The following is a 16,735-nucleotide window of genomic DNA, read 5'->3' as shown; positions in this document are numbered from 1 at the left end:
ACCCATGCTGCGATTGTGCAAGAGGCCGGATCAAATTTGCAGTTGTCTTTGTGGGATTTTGCAAATATTATGGATCTCAGGTCAGTTGGGCGGACCGAGTGTTGCTCGATAGGTATGTGTTGTGTTCTATCCATGGGGTCTTGCCAGTATTTAGCATAATGTGCCTGCGCCACTTGACAGTACAGCTCGAAGTCGGGGCGGCGAAGCCTCCCATTTCATAGGGTTCCACCAACTTGTCCCACCTCATCCTGTTGGCTCCCCCGTTCCATACGAAAAAGGTAGCCATGGACCGCAGGTTGTCGAAGAAAGGTTTGCCTGGCCATATAGGTACATTGCAAAAAATGTAAAGGAGCTTGAGGAGTATTGTCATCTTGAGTGCCGCTATACGGCCAGCGAGGGATATGGGGAGTTTAGTCCAAATTTGAAGTTTGGAGTAAATCGGTTGTAGTGTGGATTCGTAGTTGTCTATATATAGGGAAGTTTTGTCTCGGGAGACCAGGATTCCCAGGTACCTAATATAATCGGGAGCCCAGGATAGACCATGTGTGTGTGTGGGGCCAATAGTAGCTCATGTTAACGGAAAGATTTCAGACTTGGCAGTGTTGATTTTGTAGCCTGAGTGTGTGGTGAAGTCGTTTATCATGGCTAATATAGGGGATAGGTTATTTTCTGGTTCCCATATATACAACAATGCGTCGTCTGCATATAGTGAGATGGCTTTGTATACACCGGCCATTTTTATACCCCTCAGTTCTTGCTCGCCTCCAATTGCAGCCGCCACTGGTTCTATAGTAAGGGCAAAAAGGATGGGGGAAAAGGGGCCTCCCTGTCTGGTGCCTCTGTATAAAGTGAGATGGCTGGATAAGGTTCGATTGGTTAGAACCCTGGCTTTCGGTGAGGAATAGAACAGTTTGACACACCCTATCAGGTACGGGCCAAATCCGAATTTGTTAAGGACCTCGAACATATACACCCATGAAACCGAATCGAACGCTTTCTCAGCGTCCAGTGATATGGCTGCTGCTTGTGCCTCCGGCTTGATCTGTGCCAAGATGCTAAATAGCCTGCGTGACTTTAGGGCCGTGGATCTCGTTGAGATGAAACCGCCCTGGTCGGGATGTATTAGGGTAGTCATTTCGGGTAGCAGTCTAGTGGCGAGTACCTTTGTGTAAATTTTTGCATCTGTATTAATCAAAGACAGGGGACGGTAGGAGGAACGTTCATGGGGCGGACGTCTAGGTTTCAGCAGCACCGTTATGACTGCATCTGTCATTGTGTCTGGGAGTGAGCCAGCGTTCATAGCCTCTTCCCATACAAGGGTTAGTATCGGGGTAAGTAATGAAGAGTATGTCTTATATAGATCAGCATTCAGGCCGTCTGGACCCGGAGTTTTGCCCGCTGCTAATGATTTAATCGCCTCAGCAATTTCATCACTCGTTATTGACTGTTCAAGGGCCCAGTTGTCTTCTAATGATAGCCTAGGGAGAGCGATCTTGCTCGAGTATGTCTTTATGTCGTCTTGTGTGCGTATGTCGTGGTTAGCATAGAGGTTGTTGTAGTACTCCGCAAACTCAGTTTTTATTTCTTCCTCCCCGTGTACGACTATTCCCTCATATGTCAGGATGCTTGTGATCGGGGTATGGTTGTATTCGTTCTGTAGTAGGCGTGCCAGGTGGTGTCCCGCTCTGTTGCCCTCCCCTTATCTACATGCCCTGGTTGGAGCGGTCATGTATTGCTGCTCTTTGGCTGCTAAGTCGTTCAAAGTTTGAAGGTGTGTGTTAATATCAGCCAGCGTGCGCTTGCCGTGAGTTATCCTATAGTCAATTTAAGTGTTTTCAGAAGAGTTTCAGTGCTATCCAGTTCGAATTGAACGGATTTAAGGAGACCAGTGGTTTTGGAGATCATATTGCCTCGTACCCATACCTTAAATGTTTCTCATATGGTTGCCCAATTGTCCACTGAACATTTGTTCAGTTGGAAGAATGCCTCCATTTCGGTATATAGTGCATCTACGACGTTCGGGTCTTTTAAGATATTGGGGGGCATCCTCCACCGCTGTGTTGGGCATTTGATGTTGGGAAACGATACTTCGAGTATGACCAGGGAATGGTCAGAGCATACGAGGGAGAATTTCACAGCACTCAATTGAGTTGACCAGAGGGGATGAGATGAGCCAGTAGTCTATTCTAGATTCAGTGTCATGGACTGAGGAAAACGTGTATTGTCTATCTGTTGGGTGCATCCCTCTCCAGGTGTCGGTCAGGGTTAGTTCCTCTTGGGCTTGACGGATAATGTTAGCTGCTTTAGTGAGATGTCTTAGTTTACTTGAGGACCTGTCTAATGTGTTATCAAGGATAGTGTTGAGGTCCCCTCCCCACAAGACCCAGACGTCCACTGTCCGGCCAATTTCATCGAGGAGATGGATGTAGAACTCTGGGTCGTCCAGATTTGGGCCATATGTGTTGACCAATATGAGTTTTTCGCCTGCCACGGTACCCCAGACCACGACATATCTTCCCTGTTGGTCAATTTTACTTTTTTCGGTGGAGAACCCCAGTGAGGGGTGTATTAACATAATGACACCTCTGTTCTGGGAAGAATATTCGGTGTAATGTCGTCTATTGTTGCGCCACTGCCGCAAAACACTTTCGCTGGTTCCCTTTAACGCACGAGTTTCTTGGAGCATGGCGATGTGTGGCCGGTGCCTATTAATGTATGCCCCTACTTTGCTGGCTTTCGCCCTATTGTTCAACCCACGAATGTTCTAGGTAAGCATTTTGATTTTTACCCCCATTGGTGGTCCTGTTTTCTGCGCCATTTCAGTGAATCACAACCAAACTTGGAGGGGAGGGTTTTCTCTTGGAGGAGAGCAGTGAGTGAACCAGTGAATGCATTTTTGACGGTAAACAAACCAATTTAACTCTTCGCCTGTTGCCCAACTGGGGCCTTCTGAGGCAGTAACATTGTTCTTAGAACAGTCCCGTGTTACCTGTGCCTGCCCCCACCCACACCATCGAACCCAACTTGATGATGATCCCTTGTTACTAACATGTGGATACTCCCAAAGAGGGGGACGAGTGCCGTAACTCCATTTCGTTGTCGAGCGAGTCTCATCCGGCTGCATACAGGGTTGGGGAACCGATGATGCGCCCTTCTGCTTTACTTCCATCATTTCAAGTGGTAGGTAGAACTGTAATCGGTCATTGGAACTTTTATTTTAAGCCTATACAGGCTGCTGCAGATCATTCTGATCTAAATCAGGTCTTCCAGGCGGGAGGGGTATTGAGGTCTCCACGTAGGCCAGTGCTGCTGTAGGAGTTTCAAAGAAATGCGCTCGTCCGCCGTGCTGTATGCGCAGCTTTGCTGGAAAAAGAAGAGCGTAGGGAACCTGTCTCAGTTGCAGCTGACGCTTGATGGATTCGTAAGATCGTCTTTGGGTTTGGACTCCTGCAGAGAAGTCAGGGTATATGTGAATGTTATCATTGCTGAACCTCAGGGGTCCCCTTCTCTCTGGCCAACTTTAGGACGGTGTCCCTATCCCTGTAATTCAGCAGTTTAATGATGACCGTGTGGGGAGGGGCCTCTGGCTTGGGCGGCGCAGCGAGGGTGCGATGCGCTCGCTCGACTAGAAATTGTGGCGAGAATGCTTCTTCACCCAGGAGGGACTTCAAGAGGTTTTTGATTCAGGATTCCATCGGGCCTTTGCAAAAGGTTTCCGAAAGGCTGACTATGCGGATGTTGTTCCGTCTCGATCTAGACTCCAAATCGTCACACTAGTCTCAGAGTTTATTCATTTCCACTTTTAGGAGTGATATATCATGAGTGTTTTGTCGAGTTGAGTCTTTGTTCGCGCCAATTCTGTTTTCGGTCTCCGTGATTCTGGCACTTTCTTTGTCCACTCTGGCTTTGAGGGAGCCCATTGTTGAGACAATGTCACCGAGCTTGACATTAATCGCCAGGAACCCATTTTGAACCGTGGTTAATACATGATCAAATTTTGTGTCTTCCGTCTCTGAGGATGAGCCAGATGTCGGTGGGATTGGGCTTTCGGGGGGGGCGATTGCGAGTTCGTAAAGGAGTACATAGGTCCAGTCTTTCTGCCTTTGACCACATTTTTTTCCCAGGCATTGTTAGGGTATTTATGCAGTTTGTGCCAGTTAATATGGTAAGGATGATTGGTAAGGTAAGGCCGGAGATGGCACTGGCAAGGTGTGGAGCCAGACGGGGTCCAGATGGTCAATAGTGTGACTGCGAGGCAAGCTATCTTGCAGTAATGCTTTCTGTCGCTTTCACGAAGCTATGCTATTCAAAGTTTGGCTGTCCGGGTTTTTATGGTACGGTAGAGTGACAGCAAGTTCAGAGTTGCCTGGACTGCAGTGTGGGGTGCTCCAGGGGATGTCAGCAGTGCTTGCTTTGGTCCATGTCAAAGGTGTACCTGACTTGAACCACCAGCAGTATACTGAGTGGACTGTGCCTTCCCACGTTTACACGCACCTCCAGAACTGTGCTGTTCCTGAGCAGGGCGGCGTTCATCCGTGTGTTCTGCTGTGGGATATTTCCCTAAGATTGGGGTGCAGGCCAGCCCTCAGTCAGGAGTGTGAAGGGATAAGATATTCCAGGCACGTTGATTATGCTGTGGCCCCGTATGTGCATCTGACAATTCAGCTCCCTATCTATTGCCGTGTATGGGCCCCCGTCTCCTCTGTACCTTTTTAGCTCGCTGGTTCAGGATCGCTGCCAGTTACGCCCAGCATGGGCTGCTGGACCGACACCAGGGGTGTATTTCAGGCTGCAGCAGGGTCCTGGGCCATGTGTCGGTGCCCCGTTGTTTATTTATTCAGACCGGCCTCCGGCTCGAGTAGGGTGTACCGTGCCCCGGTCTCCGCCGGTCACTGCAGCAGCGTTAATTGTCCCTCTCCCCGTGTTGTGGAGAGTTGTAGCTGTCTCAGGCTCCGGCGGCCCGCAGCATGCGGTGCATGCGGAGGAAGTGTTCCGGAAGAGAGAGGGTAAGTCTCGCATCGGAGCCCCGGAGGAGGGAGAGCCGAGGGGGGTCCAGCGCCGCTCTCACCACGCGGGGGTGTGCATACAGCAGGCCGCCAAAAGTATGTTGGTGTTCAGGATGTCCTGGGGTGTAGGCGCCGTATCACTCCGCAACCGCCGCCCGCCAGCAATGCTCCGCCAACGAGAGGGCCTGGATGTATTCAGGAGCTGCGGCACTCACGTTGATTCTTATGGAGCCAAGGGGCGGCTCGGGGCCCTCACCTCCAGGCCCCTTCCAGTTTTTTAGTGTACGATGTCCGTTTTCGGTCGTTCTTTCGCCTGCAGAACGAGGATGATATCTGGGGACAGCGCAGATGATTTTCGCAGTTCCAAGTACTCTGGAAGTAGAGTATTATTCAATAAGGATTCATGCCGGAGAGGAGTTCCACGCTTAAGCGGCCATCTTGTTGCGCAACAGCGCCCCCTCACAAGTGTACATTTCTGTTTTGACCCATTTGTGCTCATGCATGTATATCATCTGCGTGCAGGTAGTGGTCAAGAGTTTTCAGTTTGTCAAGAGTTTTTCAGTATGTGAAGTGGGCGAATGTGATGTTATTTAGTGTGGGAGGGTTACAGCATATTCAGTCTTGGCTTTGGGTGAGGCTGCTCCAAAGGGATTTGCCAATGGTGCCTTCCAATTATCTGGAACACAAGTGCATAACAAATGGCACTGGAATGGCAAAAGGATTAACACCATTACTAAGTTAAAAGCTTCGACCTGCAAAGGGGATAATGTCCCAGCCAAACTAGTCAAAGCATGTGCAGCCACTCTCACACCGACTATTACCAATTTTGTCAACTCCTCGTTCAACACCAATACAGTTCCAGCCAGCATTAAGAAAGCTTGTGTCACCCCACTTCTTAAAAAAAAAAAATCTTGACCCCTACTATACCCACAGATAATCCTCCAATAACAATGGTCCCAATACTCAAACTCATCGATAAAATAGCATATACACAAATCCAAGCTCACCTCGAACAGAATCAGCTCCTCGGAACCAGACAATCGGGCTTTAGGCCCAATTATAGCACGGAAACAGCCCTGTTAGACCTCAAAATTCAGACGGACACTATCAGAGATTCAGGGAAGCTCTGCATTCTCCTATTAGACCTTTCCGCAGCATTTGACCTCGTGGACCATGACAAACTATGTACCTCACTGGCCAAGGATTTCAACTTCTCTAAAGACGCCACCTCATGGGTGAAATCTTTCCTAGTGGAACGAACTTCCCGAGTTGCAATTGGTAAAGAAGCCGCTGATCCCATCCTAGTACCCATTGGATTACCACAAGGTTCCTGCCTCTCTCCAACACTCTATAATGCCTACACAAAGCTTCTCTTCTCGGCTTTAGACGATATGGGTGTCATCTACACTAACTTCGCAGATGACACCCAGATTCTCATTCCCTTCTCAGGGAATTACGACCAAGACACTAACTATTAACAAAATGTACGCCATCATTCAAAATGTGATGGCACTGAACAGTCTTTGTTTTAATAAGACTGAAATCCTCATTGTAGGCTCCCAAGCTAAAATAGCTGCCCTCCACTCAGATTACTCCTTTACTCCTCTATTAATATTGATGGCACCAAGATCCCAGTGCTTAAGCAAGTAAAAACATAGGAGTTTACTTAGACGCTAACCTTACTATGACCAAACATATCAGTACACTTGCATCATCTACGGCCTATACCAACTCATCGCACTAAGTCGACAACTCTCGACTCCCACCAATTGTATCACCCTGGCTACGGCACTGATATTATCCAAATTAGACTGCTGCTACGTACTACTAGTTGGGATTTCCAATACCAATCTTAGCAAACTGCACCTTTTGCAAAACAAGGCCCTAAGGGCAGCATTAGGGATTAAAAAAAAAAGTCAGATCATATCTCAAAGATCAGGAAGGATGTCCATTGGCTACCCATCAAAGAAAGGATTATCTTTAAAACACTCTGCATCGCACATAAATGTCTTGCCAAAAAAGCCCTGATACCTCAACGACGCCTTACAGAAAAAAGAAACAACCAGAACCTTAAGATCCAACATATATGAAATCCCTCACCTTCCCACAAATCTCAGAAGCAGACAGGCAGGCCCTTGAGGAACCTATTAAAGAAGAGGAAGTCAAAAAAGCAATAAATAACCTCCCAATTAATAAAGCACCAGGCCCGGATGGCTTCACGGCCCCCTTTTATAAAAAATATGCGAATCTCTTGATTCCAGTCCTGACCAAGCTCCTAAACTCATTTAAAGATAGTGGCACAGTGATCCCCACAATGAACGAGGCGAAGGTCCTAGTATTTCACAAACCAGGGAAGGACCCTATATATCCGGCTTCATATAGACCTATCTCCCTAATAAACATTGATGCAAAAATCTACATGAAAATTCTAGCCACCAGGCTCTCCCCTATACTCCCCAAACTAATACATCTGGACCAGTCGGCCTTTATCCCAGGAAGGCAAACTCAACAATCTGAGAAGGATAATTCATTTGGTTGAAAAAATTGGCATAAAGCAGACCCCGGCTATCCTACTCGCAGTTGATGCGGAAAAAGCCTTTGATCGGGTGGAGTGGTCCATGCTCTTTAAGACACTCCACTCCATGGGCTTTGGAGAGAACTTCATTGCAAGAAGAAAAGCGAACTATATCGCCCCAACTTGCAGAGTGGCCGTTAATGGGGAGGTAACGGAAACGGTACACATAGCCCGTGGAACTAAGCAGGGATGCCCGCTCTCCCCGTTGCTATACGCTATCTTTTTAGAACCCCTACTTCTGAAATTAAGAGAAGCTACACATATTAAAGGGATAAACATGGCAGGCATACAACACAAGGTAACCGCATATGCAGAGGATATGCTGCTTGCATTAGAAGAACCGGGCCGAACATTGGCGGCAGCGGTGGGGGAGCTAGAAGCATTTGGGACCATCGCAGGCTTAAAAATTAATAGAAATAAATCGGAAATTCTAATATTGGCGGGAGATAGGGGGGAGATTGTCAAAGAAGCTAAGGCACTAAATCTCAAGATAGCAGAGGATGGCATCAAATATCTGGGAATTACACTTACACACAGGGTGGAACAGCTCTATGGTAAAAACTTCCCGCAGCTCCTCACGAGCATTCGGAGGGATATGGAGAGATGGAACCCTTTGCTGATCTCGTGGTGGGGCAGGATCCAAGCGGTAAAGATGACCATCTTACCAAAACTTCTCTATTATTTCCAGGTCCTCCCGATAGGGGTACCCAGATTATTCTTTAAAACACTGTCCCGGGTAATCTCAGCCTTTGTGTGGAAAGGGAAAACGCCAAGAATGGCTAGAGCGGTCATGTCCACATCAACCAGGGAAGGGGGCTTGGCGCTCCCTCACTTCCAGAAATACTATCAAGCGGCACAGTTAAAGGTCCTACGGGAGTGGCTAGGTGATGACCCACAACCGATTTGGGCAGCACAGGACAGAGCAGTGGCAAGAACCCCATTAGTGGAACTACTATGGAAACAGAAACAGCACAGACATCCCAACATAGGGATAAGCGAAATAATGAAAACAACGATGGAGGCGTGGGACACGCAAACTCGAAGGGGCATAATGACCACCACGCTAGGCCTGTTCACCCCCATTTGTAGAAACCCGCAGTTCCCACCGGGGATGGAGCAGGGGGCATACGATAGCTGGGAGGAGGAAGGAATAACGAAAATTGGGGAAATGTTTATCAACAATGAAATTAGGTCATATGAAGCCTGCCTCCCACTCGCAGCACGCTCCACTCGGGAGAAATACAGACACGAACAACTCAAACATTGGTTGAGATCCCCGGATATAGCGAAGGCAGCAACGAGAACTCTCACCCCATTTGAGAAATATGTTACGACGAGCTCAGGGGCTAAGAAATGGGTTTCTACCTTATATTCCTTTATAAATACACAGGACGAAGAAATTAAGTGGTCATATATGATTAAATGGAACAGCACTCTGGGGTGGGAACCAACAAGGAAACAATGGGAGGACCTCTGGACTCTAATTCCAAAAATGACCAGATCTGCTCAAACAAGAGAAATGTGGATAAACATAGTAACACAGTGGCACTACACCCCAGAGAGACTCCACACTATGTTCCCGAAAACATCAAGCTTATGCTGGAGGGAATGCGGAGAGGTGGGAACCTGGAAACACATCTGGTGGACTTGCAAAGGAATTAGGTCTTTCTGGGAAGAAGTTAAGGGAGAAATAGGCAAAATATTCCCAGATGTGGGGCAATTAGGAGAAGGTGTCTGGCTGTGTGGAATAAGAGACGACATGGCTAGAAGATATAATAAATCACAATGGAGAAGTCTTATGGGCCTCCTTATAGCGGCATGGACAACAATTGCCCATAGTTGGAAAAAAAAGACACCCCGCTGATTTTCGCATGGCTCCAAAGAGTCTGGGCCCAGATGGCGATGGAAAAAATAACACACACAATCCAGGGAACGAGAGACAGGTTGCAAAGGAATGGGGCGGAGTCCTGGAGTATCTCCAATCAGACTATATGGAACAGTGGTGCCCGCACAACATCAAGATCTCAGATATCTTTAATGCATAATGTAATCCTTGTACTAAAGCACACGTGTCCCCAGGGAGGGGGGGGCGGTTGAGGGGGGGTTGTTGAAGTTATGTTACTTAATTGTTGTTTTTCGAAAATAATAAAGACAATTTATAAAAAAAAAAAAAAAAACACACATCCAGAGCCGGGGGCAGTAGTTTCCTTGTCCTGGCCCCCAAACACTGGAACTCACTCCCTTTGAACATCAAACAAGACAACCCTCCCAGGATTTAAAAAACGGCTAAAAACATGGTTATTTAACCATTATTAGCCTACAGGTCCTCTATCTGGGACCAAGATAATGCCCATAGCGCAAATTGTAAATGTATGTGTACCAGTGTCCTATTTTTTTATTCTGTCTGTAAATAACTACTGTACTTTATATAAATGTATGATTATTGACTAAGCTGTAAATAACTACTGTATTTTATATACATGTATGATTAATGACTAAGCTGCCTGTAACCTCGCCGTGATACCTCAGGGTCTTGGTGTGTAACCAATGAAAAAATAAATAAATTGATCAAAGACAACTGTGTAACGTAAACATTTGAAGAATGTAAACTATACAAATGGGCATTAACAAAGCATTGTATGCAGCACAGAATTACATTTGCAGAATATAGAGTATCATCACCTGCTGCACTGATCAGCCTTTTAGAGCTGTATTTGTGATGTGGACTATTCTTACCTAGGACTGTTAGTGACTGGTGTTTGTGTGGCCATATTGTATGGTCATTCCATAAGCCCATAAAAGGCGAGAGACGCTGGCATAGGTTGGCTTTACATGGCCGGATCATGCGTTAGGCTAAATATCGCAGAAAAATAATAGGGCAAAATGAGACACGGCATGTCATGGCCATGCCGCACACAATCCTCCCATTTACTTATACGGGCCTTTTCACGCTCTCACTTTGATGTAACCAGTCTTCCACTTTAGCATTGACACATTGGGCCATTTCAGGTCATTGTGCCAGCTGCTACAGTCACTCTCCATTGAATCAAGACAAAAATTAAAATGCAATTCCAGTAACCATACATTTACTTTGCAGTTAAGCAGTGCCAGCTTTAGCTAAAAAAGGTTTCGTTTTTGGGGTGGATGCTATTTAAATTTTGATGCATTTGATGATACAATTAAGTCTTCTTACCTTTGCTAGACGCTCTTTTTTGTCCCACCAATCATCGAAAGCTCTAAACGCAACAACTTCAACCATTTTTCGGTTCAAATCCCTTTTCATTATTGCTTTCAGTTCTTTCACGATGACCAAAAGTATTCCATCAACAGTGGCCTTGTGCGGGTCTTCCTTTTTGGGCTCATAACCTGGTGGTGGAATCGAAGGGTCAAATTTGGGCAGAGGAGACCACGTAGGTCCATGAGGGAGATTTGAAGTCACAGAAAAAGAGCGGTACGAAGGAAGGTTAAAGTGCAATCCACTCCTCATCAGTGGTGTGTATGGGTAGGAGCTCTGTCCCTGCCCATGACCTTGCATCATACGACTCATCATCTGGGTCTGCATTTGAAATGACATTGGCATTCCACCCCACTGATTGCCTAAGGCATTTATTGTCTCACCTTGTACCACAGGGAACATGCCCTGGTGAAAAGGAGGAAGGGGTGGTAGAATATGAGGAGGGGGAACCCCAGGCAGAGCAGGAAGCGGAGGAGGTGGGACTGTAACTGCAGGATGAGTTGGAGGAGGAAGCGGAGGTGGCATTGGAAATCTGGGTTGTGGTGGCTGCGGTGGTGGGGGCGGTAGAGGTGGGGGAAGTGGTGGGAATCCTGGGGGTGGGAGGGTCATAACAGGAGGCAAGACTACTGGGCTGTTGACTGCAGAGTTTAACACAATGGGTTTGGCACAGTCTGCACTTGAATTGGGGGAGTTATTCATTTCATCATCAGAGATGTCCATGTCTTCTCCCGACAAGGGCTGAGCCTGCAAGAGTAAACAAATTCACATTTAGCATAAAATACAAGTTGGTGAATCGCAAAACACTAATCAACCCACAAATGTTCCCTTTGTTTCAGAACCGAGTGAAGTAGATTTGTAAATGCAGGCAGTCGCTGTAACAGGTTACCTTAAGGGAAATACGAATTATAAGTCATACCCAATTTACTAACAGGTCATGTAGATAGCTGGGTATTACCGTTCTTCACCTTGGGTTACAGTTTAAAAACACAGTTACAGTCTATACAAGTTTGCAAAAACCTAGTTTTATAAGATTCAGATTCCTATCAACTTATTTTTCACATCATGCAATTTTCCAACGTGGCAAACAGCCCTCCTCAAGTAACCACTACAGCACATCTCAACTAATTTTGGTTGCAGTTTGTGAATAGTAACATTTACTGGTAACCTGCAGCATATGAAGAACATTACTTATTAGGAACAGACATTTTGCAGCATCTATCTATTTCAGTCAAATGTCATGCATTGTGACGCCATCTAGTGGCTGGTTAATACAACTTGCTTATCAAACTAGGTTAGGAATGGACATTAGTATCTATGTAGGACATGAACATGCTGCCCCAAAATGCTCCTAAAGGACACCCTCATTAGATTGTTTTACTTCTATAATATTGTGTAGAAGGAATATTTAAATCTATATGTGTACATTCATCTCATTGTACCTGAATACATGAAACCTGAAAAGAGTAGTTTCACGGCACATTATATATGACGAACCTTAATTATCCAGTATTCGTCTGTGGCATATATCGCCTTACAATCACATGCTTTGCATAGGCTATCTAATGGCTCGTGTGGGTATTACATCTTGTTTTTCTTTTTAAACATGAAAAGGGGGCATCACATTATCCCTTTCCTACGAGTACAGGTGCACATGATCCCTCACACGTCAAAGTCCTCAGATTGAAATTTTCTGACCAGATGCGACTACATGTGTCCATGCATTGATGCACTGTGCCTTCGCTCTCAAGAAAGGAGGATGGGATGGTATATGAGACTCTAAGCAGATACAAGCCATAGAAAGAAGATCAGTGGGCAAATAATATTTGTCTTCTAGAGCTTGTGAATCTGCTTAGGTTCACATGCTTTGCATAGATCAGAAACCAGTACCTGATGAATGTGGTGGGTGAGCTGATAGGACCGTTGTGAATACATGTTTTAAAATTGAAGATATCAGGATTAGCTAGTGGATACGAAACTGGATATCCGTGCGCTAGTAATCACTCAATAGATTTGCATAAAGAGGTTAAGTATAGTTTGATAGTAAAAATATTGTGAGTTCTAGCTGCAATCACTCAAATCCCACCAACCAATCCACCCTGGTTGGTATAGATAAGATAATATTACGGGGTATGGGATGGCGATGCGCTCCGCACCATCAAAATTGATAAGTTATTACAAGTAAGACAGTTTCATTGATATATTTTCATTTAGTCAAAAACAGCCTGTTTTTGATTAAATGAAAATATATCAATGTAAATATATCAACTACTGTCCTACGTGAAATAACATCAATTTTGATGGTGCGGAGCGCATCGCCATCCCATACTCCGTAATCTTATGTTTTAAAATTGCTTGCCTCATTTGTCAGTCTGTTCTTGCCAGTGTGTTTATACAATACTGATGGGAGGAAGTGCGAACAGAGCTTCACGTAGCTGTTTCACAAATCACCTCTAATGGTGCATTAGCAAAGTGAGCGTCTCTCCTTTGCTACATGTCAAGTGTCCTTTGATGGGCAAAAGGAAGGGTTTTGTTTGCTAGCGTGTAACATAGTTGTATACAACCAATGACCCATCTTGCAATTGTAGACTGTGACTGGATCACCACCTCTTCCCATTACCATTGAGAGAAAGAACTGATCTGTTTTCTTTAGTTCTTTGGTTCTATTGAGGCGATACGGGACTGCCCTTCAGATGTCAAGTGTATGTAGCACTCCTCTCCTGTTTTGGGTTTCAGAAGAAGGGTGACAATTCAAGTGATTGACATTAAATCTAGATATATTTTGGGGAGAACGTAGGGTGTGTTCTTAAAACAATGTTGTGTGTGTGTGTATTGGGACAAATGCTTCCGACACTCAATACCTGCAGCTCACTTATTCTTCTGATTAAGGTATTCGCGATAAGAAAGCAACCTTGTACGACAGTTTTTTAATGTAGGTTTGTGCATTAGGTTAAATGGTGGACCGATTAGTTTACATAGGACAGTGTTAAAATCCCACACTTGTCATGATGGGTATATGGGGTTTTCGTCATTCATGAAAGCCTTCACTACCAGTTCCTTCCATCAAGTTATCTTATACTGTAATGTTGTGTAAGCAGCAGATGCCGCCAAAAGCACTTTAAGTGAATAGTACACAAGACACAAATCAAGTACACAAATGATTGTCTATTGGTGAGCAGTTAATGGGGCGGATGCGTTTTAGATACACCATACCACAAACGACTTCCATGTATTGACGCACCACAGTTGAAAGTACATTTATTAAATATATTTTGACCTCCAAACAAGTACTCCTAATGTGCTGCTGTTAGAAATAGGAAGTGATCCAATTAACCATGAGATTGCTTTCAAACCAGTTGTGTACTGGCTGTGAGTCCACTCCACTAAAGAAATGAGCCTTTACAAAGTGGCAGCATAGGAAATTTTCGGACAGTGAAACAGGTAGAAATGGTATAGACATTTGAAGGAAGCTCTGGCATTAATTGGTCAGGGAGATTTTATACAGGAATCTAAAATGGTTACAAGAAAGAAACTTGAGTGAAATTAAAAAAAGATTGGAAATCTTGGAGAGCCAATTTGATAGGTCACGATCACTCTCTAGATTTGTAGGCTGTCCAGTACATAATTCCTTCTCAGCTATATTTTACCTGGATTAGATCTTAAAAATTGAATATTCTTCCCATCTCAGTTTATGTGTAGGTGGTCTAACAAGGAGCTTGCCAGAAACTGCCCTTTTGCCTAAGAAACTGAAAATGAAATGCATTTGTTGTGCCCTGGATACAATGATATTAGGAGGAGATGGCTTGTTCCAGTGATCAACAAATATTATACAAGATATGAAGCTGAGGCATATGTTTTGTGCAAGTCAACATTATACTCAGACATCGTTTTTACAGTGTCTAGTTACATCACTAGTGCTTGGTCTTGGGGATTCAAACAATATGTATGTTTTTAGAATTTTTCCTGTCATTTATAATTGAATATAATGCTCCTATGTGTTGACACTGCAGGTGTTTTTATTTTTTGTACCCAAAATTTAACTGATCTTAATTGATTGTGAAGTAACAATGTCTGGTTTTATTTCCTCCGTCAATTTGTCCGTACATCGTGTGGATAGTTGCAAATATCAAACCTCTATGGCCTTAGGAGCCAAGATGCTAAGTTGTCTGTTTGAGGATTCAGACAAGTTATTTGCGGGTTTGGCAGCAGATTGCATTCGGGGTTAGGGGGGAAGGCATAGGGCCATGTTCAGCAAGTGCGAGTACCACAGCTGTCTCAATCACGTTGGTGTAATGAGCATCATTGTTCGGTGTTACTGATGCCAGACACAGAAGCGGTGCTGGTGGAAAAGTATGCAAATATCCTAAACCAGCTCATCCGTAGTGCTTTGTCTAGGAACTCCTGTTCTGGGTACCTGGATGCGAAGCTTGGGCATTTTGCATTTTCTGCTGTTGCAAACAGGTCTACTGATGGTTAGCCTCATGTTGCAAAAATCTTCCTTGAGTTCTTTTACCAGGAAGCTGACAGGGCCCACGTTGTGTTCCCTTGGAACATGTGATTGATTGTGAATGTTTTATTGGAACCACAAGTGTAACATGCTTTGTCCAAACATATACAACACTACTGCTTGTTGATCTAAAAATGCCTGCCGTATTTGTTTGTGTTGGGAGGATGTTCTTTGCCATCAGAAAGTTCTGAAATAAAGCATCATCTTGATCACTAGGAGTGCCAACAAGTTCATGTGCCGCTTGGTCTGCTGTGCTAACCGCTATCCTTCGGCAGTGAATTGTTGACAATACGTTCCCCAGTCGGTCATGGTCGCATCTGTTGTGTGGTGATCATTGGAGAGCCCTTACTACCTTTTGTGAGGCCAATACTAGATTGACCCACAAGCCTTTCTCTTGAGACCATTTTCTGCAAGTCACCGCTATCTTGGATGCATGTTGAGGCGGGGATGAGGAAAGAAAGATACATGATGCCATTATGTCCAGGAGTACTTTTCCAATTATTATCTGGCTATATAACAAGGGATTTGAGCTTGTAGTGCTTTCATTATCTCCTGAGAAAGGTATACTGTAGCTTTTTGCTCGTCTAGCATGGCCCCCAGAAATGTGTTTTGACTTGGAACATGGCTCGACTTTCACATTGATGGAAAAACCAAGACTGTTGGTGTTTTACGGTTTCATGTTTGTGAAGGATGCACTTAACTGTGCTTTCCCCTGTTATTAGCCGGTGATTCAGAAAAGGGTACATTATGATGACCTGCGACACAAGCAAGCTTCCACGACTGCAAACACTTTGATGAACACATAAGGTGCTGAAGCAATTCAAAAAGGGAGCACCTTGAATTGGTAATGTCTTTTTTCTCATTTGAGATATTTGCGATGACTTGGGAACATTGGAATATGAAAGTGCATCTTTCATATTCAATGTTGCCATATTATCTCCCCATTTCAGTAGCGGAAGGACCTCTTGGCAGGTAGAATTTTTGGTATAGAGTTTGTTTGTTTGTTTGTTTGTTTATTTATAATGCGCGAACGTACCCGGGGGTATCAGGGCGCAGCTTTTACAAGAATTTTCGAAGCTTGGTTACAGTACACGAGGAATATACATAATACAAAAGTAGGTGCACAAATGTTATATACAATATATACAAATCAGTAATATACATGTAAGCAAGAGGCACACGTGGTTACGAGGTGTGCGTGTAGCGCTGGACACTAACTGGTCTTAGTGTAAATCACTAACTGGTCTTAGAGTGTAAATCACCCTTTAGTTTTACTAGTGAAATATCAAATCTATTTAGAAAAACACTCTAAGATCTTTCTAAATCGAACCATCATGCCCCTGCTGCACACGAGTGCACGCAGGGGCTGACAGGAGCAGCTAGGCCAGACGGAAAGATGGAAGTTGTGGGAGTTG

General features: G+C 44.8%; 1 protein-coding gene across 1 annotated transcript in view; it reads right to left on the bottom strand.

The window, feature by feature from the left end:
• SETD1B (SET domain containing 1B, histone lysine methyltransferase) overlaps nt 1-16,735 on the bottom strand; it is a 993,120-nt gene that overhangs the window by 638,455 nt on the left and 337,930 nt on the right. The window contains exon 7 of the mRNA XM_069619589.1: nt 10,775-11,560. Coding sequence (XP_069475690.1) covers nt 10,775-11,560 — 786 coding nt within the window. The remainder of the gene's footprint in view (nt 1-10,774; nt 11,561-16,735) is intronic.

Source organism: Ambystoma mexicanum, chromosome 10 (assembly GCF_040938575.1).
Source record: "Ambystoma mexicanum isolate Mex_15411 chromosome 10, UKY_AmexF1_1, whole genome shotgun sequence".
Lineage (NCBI taxonomy): Eukaryota > Metazoa > Chordata > Amphibia > Caudata > Ambystomatidae > Ambystoma > Ambystoma mexicanum.
This window is presented reverse-complemented; position numbering and strand designations above follow the sequence as displayed.